General features: G+C 41.3%; 1 protein-coding gene across 1 annotated transcript; it reads right to left on the bottom strand.

Annotated features, from left to right (window-relative positions):
• Positions 1–534: 534 nt before the first annotated feature.
• LOC103101642 (ly-6/neurotoxin-like protein 1) lies at positions 535–15,017 on the bottom strand. Its single transcript, XM_007488418.2, has 3 exons — positions 14,931–15,017; positions 10,604–10,702; positions 535–1,609 (listed from the first exon to the last, which is right to left on the bottom strand). The coding sequence occupies exons 1-3, from the start codon at positions 14,983–14,985 to the stop codon at positions 1,377–1,379; spliced, it is 387 nt and encodes a 128-aa protein (XP_007488480.1). The 5' UTR covers positions 14,986–15,017; the 3' UTR covers positions 535–1,376.
• Between the last annotated feature and the right edge of the window lie 308 nt (positions 15,018–15,325).

Raw genomic sequence — 15,325 nt, 5'->3', positions numbered from 1 at the left:
GCCTCCCAGATCTCCAGAGTCCAGGTAGGTGGTTAACCAAGCATCGTTGCCCTGCTTAATACCTATCTTTTGTGCCCTCAAGTTGGAGTTGGAAGTCAGGAATCTTGGGTTCAGATCCTTCTTCCTAAGGGATTTGGACATACTTTCCCTTCTTGGCTCCTAGATTCTTGTTCTGAACAATAGGAGTAAGGTAAGGCCAGAGGGTTGTTTTAGATGATCTCTAGGTCCTCTTTCAGCTTGAATATTCCATGGTATGGAAAGCCCAGATTTAAAACCTGGACCATGGATACTGATGTTGGCCAAGGTCATGAGGCATGGACATGCTCGTGGGGAATGCTTAAGGCATGAAGCTGAATATATGTATCTCCCACCAACCCCAGAATAAGATCATAATTTAGACCTTTCTAACCCCCCATTCCACACTGAGGCCACAGACAATCCTAGTCTTCATCACAGGCTAAATCCAAATCTGAACACTCGGCCCTCCATAGTCTTGAGTTCTCTATGTTCAAGGGGGAAACAAAGGACATTTTAAGTATTTTTATTATTTTTTCCTCTCACAACATCCCTGTGAGGTAGGTGGGAATATCAAGGTGGACTCTCTGATCCAGGCAATGTGGCACCCTTCACCCTAATCCCAACTCCTCAGCTTCTAGGGAAAACTTATTGCCTGAGGTGCTTCTACCCTTTCCCTTGTTCCCCCCCCAATATTGCTCATAGGATGGTTGTAGGAAAGCATATACCCTTCATCTCCATCCCCCATCCTGTCTCCAAGCCACACGGTCACATGATGATGGGGTGATCCATTTAAAGGGGTGGCCATGATTAAAAGTTGCTATTTTCAGTGAGGCCACATTTATCACTCTGATTGGCCTTGTAGGAGGGGCTACATTGAGTCTCTCAAAGATTAAAGAGGGGAAAGAGGGTCAGTGTTTAGTGGGACAGAGGTAGAGAAGAAGAGAGAGGGAAGTGATTATTTAATTAAAACATTAAAATCTCATAGTTCCCCTCCCCCTCCTGAGGGTGGCTATACCACCCCCAAACAGAGAACCTTTTTTAATTCATCTTCAGTGGGGCAGAAAAACAGAAAGGAAAAGATCAACACCCTAAATAAGAAAGGGAAGAGAAAAGGTAAAAGAGAAATGGTAATACTGGGAGTTGTCCAGGCTCATACCTGAGGAACCAGCCCACTGGACAGAATGCCCCTTTTAGATTTCCTGAAGGATCTGGGGGAAGGGGCAAGACCCTGTCCTGTGGGTCTTTTTTCCTGGGAGGAAATTTGTCCTTCAGTGTTGGAGGTACTGTCCTAAATAAAGAGATCTTGGGAACAGAAAACTTTAGGGACAGTGGAGGGGGTAGGGACAAGGAAAACCTCCTCACCAGGAAGCTCTGAGGAGCATCCATAGGAGGCTTGTGGAGACAGACACCAACAGAACCCCTCGACTGATAACTAGGCTGGTGGAAGCATCTGCGACCCCCTTTCCATTGCATCTATTTCCTTGGCAGCAGGTAACAGAAATGGCATGTCCATCATTTGAGATGGTGCTGTTCGGGCACGTTGGGGAACAGGACTTCATCACCAGGATATGGCTTGGGTTGATTGAGTTGACTGAAAGTGGGAGAGAAGAAAAATATGGGTGAGATTGGATAGAGCATTCTAGAGTCTGCTACATGAGAGAAGCTGGCATTTACCATTATCCCAGCACTCTCCATTAAGACTTTTCTTTTATCACTCTGTGTCCCTTCACATTTTTTCCTAAATTGGATTATTGACTCCAGAAAACCCCCTGATTAATTCATCTGACTGGATGAACCTTTACTCTCTATCTCCACATCCACATTACAGACATTACAGACATCCACAATGTTACAGAATTGTAAGGCTAGAGGGAATGTAAATGGTAGTCCAACTCAACTTGGGGGTCTCCCTACTACTTGGAGACTTCCTGTGATGTGGAACTATTTCCTTAGGTAGACCATAAAACTTTGGGACAGCTTCAGGAATATGATGGTTAATATTTATCAACTGGCTCTCTAGGGAATAAATGTTCATAGCACACACTTTTGAGTCTAATTTTCATTATTAGCATTTCTGCCATCACTTAAAAAAAAACCCTTACCTTGGAATCAATACTGTGTATTGGCAGAAGAGTGAGAAGAGTGGTAAGGGCTAGCTAATGAAGATTAAATGTCTTGCCTCTGGTCCTATAGCTAGACCTGTCAGTGGCTAGATTTAAACTCAGAACTTCCCTTCTCTAGGTCTGATTCTCAATCCACTTAAGTCACCTAGTTGCCACTGTTGCATCACTTTCTTAAGTCTAGACAATTAGCTAAGCAATAAATCAAGACTTGATTTGTAACACTTCCCAATTTCCAACATGTAAATGCTCCTACTGAAAATGGTAGATTTGACCAGTTTGAGTGACCTCCATCACAACCCTGGACAGCTCCATTAGTTGGGAAGTGGTTTCTTACACTAAAACTTTTCAATCTCATTTGCAATAGAAAGCAATACCTGTTACAAAGAGCTCTGAGACAATGTCCACTTTCTGAATAGGACTGCGTGTGTGGAATCAAATGGGACTTGAAATAAGGGGGCTATTGGCCAAGCTTGAGAATCCACTAAATATGAGGTGATTTCCATATTGGAAATACGAATTGCATTAGGAGGAATTTAATCCAGTAGAATCCAATGAGCATTATTAAGTGCTGTGTAAATAGAGCCCCCTCCCTCCCCAAGGTCATGGACTTCTGTCCCATGAGACCCAGCTCATCCCATCTGCGTGCCTATGCTGCGTGACTGACATCAGGTAAATGCACAGGTGATGCGTGCAGCCACTAAGAGAGGATAAAGGAAGGGGTGCAAGGGGGCGTGGTCTTTCTATTCCCTGGATGGTGGTGCAGGAGGCTGGCTAAGAGCCATGCTGGAGGAGCAACAAGTGGTCAGACTTGGATTAGAAAATAGACTTTAATCTATATTTCCTTTCTTTATTCAAGTAATATTAATAAACTCTATGGAAACTAAGAACCTGTAGTTTGCAATTTAATTGTAACAGTCTTCTATCTGCTATTTATTCTGCTTGGTGATGGACACACAAAGAGGAGGAAGTCTTCGGGTTTGAGGAGTTTATATTGGGTAAGCCATGTTACTACTTTCAGCTTCAGTTTCCCCTTCTGTAAAATGGGGATGTTGCATTATATGGCCAATGATGTCAAGAGGCAATATGTTGTAGTGATAAGAGTTAGTCTTGAAGTCAGAAGACCTGGGCTGAGTCCTTGATTTGACATATACTATCTGTATGACACTGTGTGACAAATCACTTAGCTCTCCTTAACAGAATTTCTAATTAGTTAAGTGATCATGGGCAAGTTTCTTTCCCCATAAGCTTTAATATCCTCTTTTGAATAAGAAGGGTGGATCAGATGGCCCCTAAGATTTCTTGCAGTGCTGACATTTTACATTTATGTGATTGTATTCTACAAATCATTCTTCAGAGAAGTTTCCTTTGGGGTTTTTCTTTTCCTGCTTCTTCCCTTTCTCTCCCACCCTGAAGACCAAAGGTGATTCCTCTGAGATTTAAGTGAAGAAAAGGAACCAGAGAGAGGGAAATTCTCCAGGTTTCACTATCCCATCTTATCTTGGATCCATGCTGAATACAGTTCATTTTAGAGGAACAGTATTCATACTCTTCCCAACCGAATCAAAAGGCTTGACCCTATGACTGTGAAGTCATGGGCCTATGTCAAAGGAGAAGGAACCCCAGGACTGATTATCCCTCCCTCCCACCCACTCCCACTCCCCAATTTTGTCTCTTTTTGTGGGAAAGGAAGTGTTCTGCCCAGGTAACTTAGGATCATTGGGCTAAGTTGCTAAATGACCTAGTTTGTAAGTTTGTGAAATGGATGTGAGGTCAAGTGGAGAATTGTTCCATATGAGCATGAGTGATAGATGTGGAAAATGGTGAGTTTAAGGTAGAGAAAAATCCCCTCATTTGGAAGTCTAAAGGAAGGGAAAAGATGCTCCAAGAGATGGGGAGGGGGAGGCAACATAGGGAGAGTTATGGGAAAACATTCTATTTGGAGTCAGAAAACCTCATTTTAGATCTTGGCTTTATTATTTACTATTTGAGTAATCTTTGTCAAGTCATTTCCTACCTTGATCCTATCAATAAGAGAAGTTGATTGGGTTAGCTGATCTCCAAAGTAAAGCCCCTTCTAGCTCTAAAGTCACAAAGGGGGGAACATTGGATTTGGAATTAGGAAGACACAAGTTTGAATTTTGTCTCCAAACATCTGACCCTAGGAATATCATAAAAAATTTAGTTTCCTCAATTTCTAAAATGGGGTTAATAATAGCATCTCCTTTGCAAGATTGTTGTGGAGATCAAATGAGATAATATATGTAAAGTGCTTGGCAAGCCTTAAAACAGTTTGTAAATGCTAGCTATTATTTTTATTAAGTGAATAAGGGGAGGAAGAATAAGGAGAGGAGATATTATCATTGTCTATAGTCCTGAGGACTCTCATCTGGATGAAGGAACAAACCTTTTCTATGTGGCTCAAGTGACTTGCCCAGGGTCACACAGCTAGTAAGTGTCTGAGGCCAGATTTGAACAGAGTTCTATCCACTGTTCCACCCTCTGAATCTATCATTTGTGTACCTCAGGTTAAGAATTCCTCCTCCAGTACACCGCTATGATTTTGCAAATGAAATTTCTCCTAGCTCTAAGATTCTATAATTCTGTAAAAGGAAGAGAGCCTGGGATAAGGAGGTAAAGAAGATCTGACCTTGAGAGGGATGATCCATTCCCAGGCCCTCAGGAAGTCTGACCCTTGTTCTGATGAGTAGACACACTCTAGTATTCAGGAGTTCTTCCTCAATTATTCAACTGAATGAATTCTTTCAGCATGCCTTCCTTGAACTTCCTAAGCATATGTAACCCTTTTCTCCTCTGAAACTTTACAACTCTCCTCTCTTGCAGTCCTTTGTCTGGATCTCTCCTTTATCTCTCATATTATACAATTGTAAATGAAAAAAAAAAACCTCTTATATTAGAATGAGATATTTGTCCCCCAGTAAGATTTGGGATTATAATAAGTTCCTTGAGTAGAAACTCAGTTTCCTCATCTGAGAAATGAGGGGGTTGGATTAAATGTCCTTCAAACTCCAGGTTCATGATGTTGTATGACAGTATGTTATAGTGTGTGGTTACCATCATTGTTAGTGTTTCATACCCCCTCTAGACTGTGGGTCTAGTAGTATGGGGGAGGGTCCCATTCACATCTTTTTTAAACCCTTACCTTCCATTTTAGAATCAATACTGTGTATTGATTGGTTCAGGGCAGAAAAGCAGTAAAGACTAGGCAATGGGGGGGGGCGGTGAAGTGACTTGCCCAGGGTCACACAGCTAGGAAGTATCTGAGGTCAAATTTGAACCCAAGTCCTCTTTATTCCAGGTCTGGCTCTCAATTCACTGAGCTAACCTAAGCCAACCTGAGACTGCCCTTCCCCCACAATTCACATTTTATATCTCCTGCAGTGTAGACAGCTACCTACAATAAAAATTTGAATATTTGTTGAGTTGAATCAAATTTGAGGGGTTCTGGGAAAGAATTAATGAGTAACATGACTGGATTTGAGAAGGGATTGGAAGCTGGACCTAATCTCTGAAGGGTGAAAACTGGTGTCATATAATAACAGGACCATAAGGTTTAGAAAATCAGACTATAGATAGGATCATTGAAAAGCAATCTTCTGGGCAGGCTATACAGTGCATAAAGCACTGAGCCTGGAATCAGGAAGATCTGAGTTCAAATCCAGCCTTAGCCACTTACTATCTGTGCAATCCTGGGCAAATCTCTTAACCCTATTTGCCTGAGTTTCCTCATCTCTAAAATGAGTTGGAAAAGGAAATGGAAAATTATTCCAATATCTTTGCCAAGAAAACCCCAAACGGAAGCATAAAAAGTCAGACATGACTGAACAACAACAAAAAGGGACCTTAGAGGTCATTGAGTCCAAATCCCTTATTTTACAAAAGACGAACCGAAGTCCAGAAAGTGAGAATTTAGCATCAAAGGTGTGTGTTGAGGATGAAGAGCAATCCATTCAATGATGGAGCTACAAACCTGACATATAAGAGAAATGAGGAGCCAAATACTAAGCATAGCTTTTATTTTCATTATTTTCCCCCTCACAATAATGTGTATGTACAAGGAATGGTCATTCCATTTTACAGATGTGGAAATGGAGACAGAGGGAGGAAAGGGACTGGTCCAAGATCACAGAACTAGTGTCGCTAGTTGATTGCCCTTAGTACGTAGTTCTGGGAGTGGGGAGTAATGAAGAAGAAATCAAGAGCTATGAACTGATCCAAGCTCTCAAAAGGCAGGGATGGCATCTTAGCTAGACTTTGGAGCTCTAAGGTCCCTTAGCTCCAAAGACAAGATCCTTTTAGGTAAATATTTATTGAATGAATGAAGACATCCCCCAAACACCCTTCACTCCTTCTAGTGTGAATTTCTAGGGATTAGCTCAGTCTACAGATGGTCAGACATTGAGAAAAAACAGAATGAGGTGGGAGTGGAGTAATTTCCTTGTCATTGGGATATGGTTGAAAACTGGGTGACAAGACTGGGAGTGGAAAGGCTACCCTTCAAAAAGAAGTGCCTTTCTTAAAGTCATCTAGGGAGTCAACTAAAGAGCCACGAGGACTCACACCCAGGGCTCTGTCTGCTACATTTTTGCTACCTCTCATATACTTTCTGTCCCTTTTCCAATTCTACCAACCTATGATTCTTGGAAGATGAAGTAACCCCATGGGTCTCCCTCATCCATCTCCAGGTTGGGACCAGCAGGCAAACTTCTGGGCTATTCTGCCCTTGCTCCCCAGGAATCCAAGATAATAATAGCCTTCTAGGTCCAGGGCCTGGCACCTGTTATTTGAGGATTTCGAAGCCCCTTTTGGCCTGTCATTAAGTAATAGCTACTACCTAAGCATAGAGGAGTGGGAGGGGTAAATGTGTGAGTGAGTGAGTGTGTGTGTGTGTGTGTTCTGGGTTCATGTGGTGCCTGCCATGCTGGTCCCAGGGCAGGAGTTATTTCCATCTTCCATAGGAGTGATGGAAGACACAGAGAGGGTAAGTCCGGGGACCCAGTACCTGGAGGCCCAAACCGGTATGATAATTTGGATGGCACATCTTTACTGATACCCACTTCCTGACCTTGTTGACTTAAAACCTGGAAGTAGAATAGTTTTCAGGAACTTCAGCCCTTAACAACAGATGAATTTGTGGATTTATAAAACAGGCCATTAAATGGGCAGCTAAATCCTGGTCCCTCTGCTTTTTTTCTGGGCATTCATAAAAAAGAAGAAAAGAGGGCAGTTCTTGTCCCCAAGGAGCTTATTATCAATAGACAGAGAAGATATAGACACAAGTAAGTGATAAAAGAAGAAGTGATGAGTGCAAAAAAGTGGTCTAGGCAAAGTGCTAAGAGATATTTGAAGAGGGAGGCATTATTTCTGATGAGGACAAAGTGGGAAAAGGGAAAAGGGAAAGAATCAGAGAAGGTGGTACCTGAATTGATTGCAACAGATGGACCAAGCCTGGTACCTCTTCTCCCCCGGTTCATCAGAAGTCAGAATCCTAGCATATTTGAACTCTAAGAAGCCTTAGTATGTTTATTTTACTTCAAATGCTGGGCTGAAAAGGATCTTAGAGAGCATTCCCTTCATTTAGCAAAAAAGGGAAACTGAGGCCTAGCATAGGAAATAGAATCCTATTCTGATTTTCAGGGTTCTTTCTACTACTCCAAGCTACTGTATTCTGTAGGCTATACATAGTTATTAATGATTTAATGTGAGAACCCCTCCCTGGGAATATGGGATTTTAGCAAGGCATTGAGTCTTAAACAAAAGAAATGAACCTTTGAAAGTGGCCCATGGCAGTGAAGGGAGGGAGAAAATTTGGGGTAAGGTGGGGGTACTTCTAAAGAATCTTGGCCTCCCTTCCATTTATTTATTTTTATTTTTTAAACCCTTACCTTCTATCTTAGAATAAATACTAAATATAAATTCCAAGGCAGAAGAGCAATAAATAAAAGCTAGGCAATTGGGGTTAAGTGACTTGCCTAGGGTCACATAGCTAGGAAGTGTCTGAATCTAGATTTGAACCTCAGACCTACCTTCTCTAAACCTGGTTCTCTATCCACTGAGCCTCTCAGCTACCCTTGCCTCTCCTACATTTAAATAATACTTCTTACCAGGAAGAATTTCAGAGGAATCTAATTACTTATCACTTATTTCCCCTGGAGACACTTAGGACAGATGTCCCTTGATTCAAGCAAATACACCATGTGAAATGCTGGATTTCTTCACCAGCTTCCTCAAGGAACCAGGGGGAAGTCCTCGCTTTACTCAAAGCAAAAATACCCATCTCCTTAAACTAGGGCAGTCAAACACAGTCCTATTGAAATAGGATGCATTTTTTAAAAGAAAGATTGAATCAGAATGGGCCATCATGGTAGGAGCAGGGAGGACTGGCTTTGAATCTTGGCTCTGATAGTAACATGTTGGGTGACTTTCACCAATATGCCGCACCTCCCAGGGCCTCAGTTTCCTCATCTGTCAAATGAGGACACTACCTACTTGTTCGATGAACACAACACTCCATCTTTCAGTTCTTGGTATTTTTACTGCCTGGAAGACTTTCTCTTCATCTCCACCTCTTGGCACCCCTGGCTTCCTTCAAGCACATTCATCAGGAAGCTTTTCCCAATCCCTCTGAGTTTTAGTATATCCCTTTTAATTATTGCATTTACTTTCTTTCCCAGTTATAGCTAATTTGTACATATTTGTTTGCTTGGGATCTCCCCTATTAGACTGTGAGCTCATTAAGAGCAGGGGCTGTCTTTTGCTTCCTTTTCTATCCTCAGTGCTTAGCACAGTGCCTGACACATAGTAGGTACCTAATAAATGTTTATTGACTGTCTGTCTGATGTACTCTAATTATAAGGAAAGCACTTCACGAACCTTCAAGAATTATAAAATGGGAGCTAGTATCATTAAAAAAGATATCCCTATCTAATTGGAATCTACAGACTTTGTTTAATCTTTGCCCTCTCTCCTGGCCCTGGGGGTAAATCTCAACTGTTTGGGGGGCATAGAGAAGAAAAAGAATCTGGCTCAAGAACCTCTTCCAATCTGGAGTTACTGAGTCTTACGAGCAAACTCCTCCTTTTTCTCCTTCAGGAAATCTTACATGATTAAACACTTTATTTACACCTAGATTGCTCCCTTACGCTTTATCCTTGAGCAAGGTGTATTTAATTTTTACTGGGTTAGTTAGTGATGGGATCAAGGATAATCATAACAACAATAATAACTACCATTTATGCGATGCTTTGAAGCTGGCAGAGCATTTTACATACATTATCTCATTTGATTCTCATAATCCCTGCATAATAATTCTCAACATGTATTATTAACATTCTTTTACAAATGAGGAAACAGAGGCTCAGGGAGATGTGACTTGACCATAATCATGTAGCTAGTGGCAGATCCAGAATTGGAGCCCAAGATTGAACATCTTTCCAGATTCCAAAATATATTACGTGACTTTGAAGATGCAGAAGGCAATGTGGTAATAATGGGGAGACTTCCAGATTTGAGGTCAGGAAGACACAGATTCATATCCTAAATCTGACATTTACTTTCTGCGTGTGACCCTGGATATTTCACCTAGCCTCAGTTACCCCATATATGAAATGGGAATAATAATAATTGCCCTGCCTCCTTTCTAGGTTTGAAGGAGGTCATGACTATTGTAGACTTGATAAAGTTGAAGAGCTCTGTAAATGTTGAGTTACTCTAGTGTTCCAAGGCAATTCAAGCATTGGCTTTAACCACTCACTCCTCAGACCAGAGAATCCCCAAGGACCAGGGCTATAAAGAATCATAGAATCTCTTCTTTCTTTTCTTGATTTCTAGGGTTCAGGGCTCTGAACTAAAGTAGTCCCTTCTTCAACATTCACAAACTCTAATGTTCTCTGTCCAGATATGGATTTTTGCCTTGGGACTTGAGTGGAGCCAGGAATACCAGTTAGGACTTTTTGCCCTTTGCTTGGGATTTCTACATTATGAGGTCATAGCAAGTTATACTGGCTAGATACATGGTGGTGCAGTGGTTAGAGTGTAGGGCCTAGAGTGAGGAAGTCCTGAGTTCAAGTCTAGTATTAGACACTTACTAGCTATGTGACCTTAGACAAGTCATTGAATCTCTGTTTGCTTGCCCTACTTTCCTCTCAGGGTTACTGTGAGGAGAAAATGAGATAATATTTTAAAAGCTCTTCAGAAGCCTTAAAATGTTATATAAATGCTAGCTATTATCATTCATGAGCTAGTTGGGGGGCTGCCCAGGCCAGAGGAATGAGGAGAGCAAATTTCTGGACATTTTTTGTAGAGTATTAGTCCTGTGGGGGAGCCTTTCACCTCATTAGAGCTTTTAGGTCAGGTCTGACTTCCTTCCCCACATTCCCACCTGGGGGAGGGGGAAGGGAGAGGAAAGGGGGACCAGGGAGTGGGAGGGCTGTGGGAATACTCACTTGCCCTGGTAATCAGACAGTACTTGTCTGTTGGGGAGCATTCGACAGGAGCCCGGCAGCTCTCAGGCCCGCAGCATACGTGGCATTCTAGGGAGTGAGCTGGGGGAGGAAAGGAATGATAAGGAAGGTCAAATAGGGGAGGGAGATTTGGGGTTGGAGGGATCAGGGTTTCCTTACAGGATTATGAATGAAGAAGCCACAGGTGTAAGTGAGTCTTTCACCATGGGAGGAAGCAGTGGGAGCCCAGTGCAGAATTAACTGTGGCCTGACCTTCAGGGGATGGGCTTAGCTGTCCTCTGTCTCTATGTAAGAGGAGTAAGAAAAGAAATGGAAGAAGCTGAAACGATGAGAGTTTCAGGTCACATAGGCATGGAATCTTGCAGTCACAAAAACTTGGAATCTAATTTCACCATGTACACACATACACACACATACACATATGCATGTAAATACTTATACCTATGCACATATGTATACGTGTATACCCAGGCACATGCACACAGATGCAGGCACAGGCACAGACATCATAGAGACAGACACAGACACAGACATAGGAACAGACTTAGACTCAGACATAGATACAGACTTAGACATAGAAACAGACACAGACAAATTAAACATAGAAACAGTCTCAGATATAGGCATAGACACAGACTCAGACATAGACTCAGATTTAGAAATAAACACAGACTTATACAAAGACACAGACTCAGACATAGACACAGACTTAGACACAGACACAGACACAGACTCAGACCTAGAAAGAGACTCAGACATAGACACAGACACAGTCTTAGACATAGATTCAGACACAGAAACAGACTCAGACACAGATACCAAATCAGATATAGATGCAGACACAGACAGAAACAGACTCAGACATAGACACAGAGACACAGATGCAGATACAAACTCAGACCCAGACCCAGACACAGAAACAGACTCAGACTCAGACATAGACACAGACACAGGCACAGGTAGAGACTCAAGAATGTAGTTGAAATCTGCCTCCTTATGACTTTTTTCCTATTGCTCTTAGTTCTCCTTCTTTCTGGAGGTCACACAGAGCAAGACTGCTTATTCCCTTTGATAGCCCTCAAATGTATGTGGAACATAATTATGTTCCATCTCTCTATTCAATTTTGTATTCCTTACATAAAGGCATAAAATATTTGCGCTGGAAGAGATCTTAAAGGTTATCTCTATCCTAACATCTGCATTTTATGAATGAGGAAACTGAGTTCTAAAAAGGGGAAGAGACTTGGCCAAAGCCATAGAGTTAACCTGAGGCAAAGCCAGACCTCAAGCCTCTTTTCTAACCCCAGAACTAATTGTCCATTCATTACCTGCAAACTGAGATCCTCAAAAGGAAAAAACTTAATCTAGAGTGCAGAGCTAAAAATAATAATAATCACATTAACTCACTTTTTTCCAGTGCTTTGAAGTTTGCAGTTTTTCTTATCACAATCCTGTGAAGTTGGGAAGGGAAACATCACTAGCCACATTTTACAGATAAGAAAATTAAGGTTCACAGTGGCAGTGGACTTGTCCAGCACCATTTTGAGCTAGTAAGTGGCAAGTCAGGACTTTCTGAATCCAGGCATTCTATCTCCACATTCAGTCCTTTTCCCACATTATCGCTAGTGCCTCAGAGGGAATGGCAGGGAGATGGTAACAGTATGGCACATCTCCCATCATCTTGGGGAGAAAGTAGGTACATAACATTCCAGAAAGTCCTTAAAAATCTTTTTACCTACAAATATTTTTAATTGCTATTTACTCATTAACATAAAAAATTAAAAATAAAAAAACAAATAAACACTGAGCACAGACCAAGTGTCAGGCTCTGGGCTTGGCCCAGAGAGATGAGCAGAGAGGAATGAGTAAAATCCTCTATATTTAATATGTTTACATTCTCAAACAAATTCCAACATGAACACAGGTCATTACAGTACTAGATAGGATTTAATGGGATCATATGATGTGTGACCCTGGCCATGTCATTTAATCTCGATTGCCCAGCCCTTGCCACTCTTCTATCTTAGAATTAAGTTCTAAGACAGAAGGTAAGGGTTAAAAAAAGTGTCATTTGAGAAGAAAAGAATTGTGGTCCAGACATCCTCAAAAAGAGGATGAGGGAATTTTCTGCATGAGTAAATCAAGGAAGAATTCATGAGAAGTGGCACCTGAGATGAGTGGAATCAACTGAGATGAGTGGAATACTATTTTCTTTAAAGGTGTTGTAATATGAGATAAAACCTGATGGTGGGGTGGGTGTGAAAATCCCAAGCAACTGGAGACCTCTTGGTCTCTCTGTGGTCTCCCAGAACACTCTCTGCAGTCTCTCCTGCAGGCTCCCACCTCAGAAGAATGCCTCCCTGAGCCAGAATTCATGCCCCAGCCCCAAACAACAACAACAACAACTTATCCCCTATTTCATTAGGAAAATGAATCTTAACTGACTGTGAGGAGCTAAGTCACCATCAGAGGGTGAAAGACCAATACTCTGAAAATGACAGGGAGCAGGGTGGTATCTTCGAAGGTAGGCAAATTAGGAGCCATCATACAGGGCTTCCAGTCCCAAGCTCCAAAAGGAACTCACTTTGGGCATGGGACTGCTAGGTAGCACAGTAGATAGAGCTCTGGGTCTGGAGTGAGGAGGACCTGGGTTCAAATCTGACCTATTTCTTGGGCAAGTCACTTAATTCTGACTATCTAGCCCTTGCCACTCTTCTATTTTAGAACTGATATTAAGATAGAAGATAAGGTTTTAAATATATATGTGTGTGTGCACGTATATGTATACGTATATGCATATATACATTTATATATAAATATATTTTATTTAAATATAATATAAATATATAAACATATAATATATATATATATATATATATATATATAAAATAGTAACTAACTTCTACAAGGGGCTACTATAAGGCCAAATAAGCTTTTAATCATTAAGTCCCTTTTCAACTATACATCTGCAGAAATCCAATTCAAGACTTGTTTACTGAATGCTTGCTATATACAGTCCAATTCAACAGACATTTATTGAGAATCCGAGTTAGGTGCTAGATCCTATGTGAGGCAATAGGTAATAACAATCACATTTCTTTAACACTTGAAGGTTTACAAAGTACTTTGCTGGCAACAACCATGAGACAGAGAGTTGAGTTCCCATTTTACAGGTGGGGAAATGATTTGACAAGATAATAAGTTTTGTAGCTGAAATATCAATTCAGGCCACTCAAACTAGGGGATGTGATGACTATTTTTAAAAATTTACTTAATTTAATTTTTAATTTTTTTTTCTATGGTTACATGATTCTTGTTGTCTCCATCCCCTCTTCCCTCCCTCCTCTCAGAGTTGACAAGCAATTCCACTGAGTTATACATGTGTTATCACTCAAATTCTATTTCCATTTTATTCATTTTGTTAATAAAGTTGATTAGTAGTTTTTGCATGATACCTCTCCCAGGGCCACTTGCTTTTTTAAAAGGTAGCAATTAAGCCAAAGGACTGAATCTTTAAAGGTTGGATTTCAGGGAAGTTATCTTTGAGTAAAGTTAGCCTTTTATGGAACCCTTCCAGTTATACTGTTAAACAATCCTGGACAGAGATGACGTGCTTTATAGTTGTCAAGAGCCTTGAAATTGTACAAAGAAACCTGGTTGTATCATATTTTTAGACATTATAATCCCTATTTGGGCTTTATTTCCCTCATCTTGAGTGAGAGTATCTCTATGATCCTGGGATCCTATGATCTGAATTCAAATTCTGTCCCTGTTACTTACTAGCTTGAGCACGTCACTTCCCCACCTTTGAGATTCAGTTTTCCCATCTGTAAGATGGGTATAAAAATACCCAAACTCCTTACTCAAAAAACTCTATTATAGATGCTTCCTAATTGTGTGGCCCTGGGCTCTTAATCCTATTTGCCTAGCCATTGCACTTCTGTCTTAGAATTGTCACTAAGATAGAAAATAAGAGCTTTAAGAAAAAACTATTAAGAAGAAATGCTATAGAAAGAGAAGCTATGATTGACTTTTAAAAAGGACAAAAATAATTGTTGTGTTTTTTTTTTAAAGAACCAGGGAGACACACGGGTTTAATTTCAGCTAAAGCCACATAGAACGACTCTAAATGAATACAAATACACTCTGTCTCTGATCCCCCCAGAAATATAAATGGGTTCCCCAAATAAATCATCCCTAATTCTATCTACTATTTCTCCATCCCCAGAACTTCTCTGTGGTCTTGTCCCATCCTCCCCCCTATCCTCACCATCAGAGAGGGCATAAATAGGTGGGGAGTCAGCCTTACCAAAATTCACACACAAAGTCCCGAGCAGAAACAAGGCAGGCAGAAACAGCTTCATTGTGGGGGGAGTCTTCGAAGGGGCTGGAAACTGGAGGAGGGCACCTGGTAGGTGCCTTTATATGGCCTTTCCCCAGCAGAGCTCGAGGGCTTCCTGGCCCTGCTAATTGAGCTAGCCAATTAGCCTGGGAAAAATAGCAGCTTGAGTCACAAGCTAGAGCTTGCCTCCCCCTCACTGGGGGGCCCTCTCTTTTCATCCTTCGTGAGGTGGGTTCGAAGCTCTCTCAATGGCCCTAAGGATCATAGGAATTGGAGCTGGAAGGGACCTTAGAGACTATCTAATCCAAGTTTCCTCTTTTGACAGATGTGAAAATTGGTCCAAAAAGGGGACATTACCCAGT

This window comes from Monodelphis domestica, chromosome 3, assembly GCF_027887165.1.
Source record: "Monodelphis domestica isolate mMonDom1 chromosome 3, mMonDom1.pri, whole genome shotgun sequence".
NCBI lineage: Eukaryota > Metazoa > Chordata > Mammalia > Didelphimorphia > Didelphidae > Monodelphis > Monodelphis domestica.
Note: the sequence above shows the minus strand (reverse complement) of the source record. Positions and strands in the feature narration are given on the sequence as shown.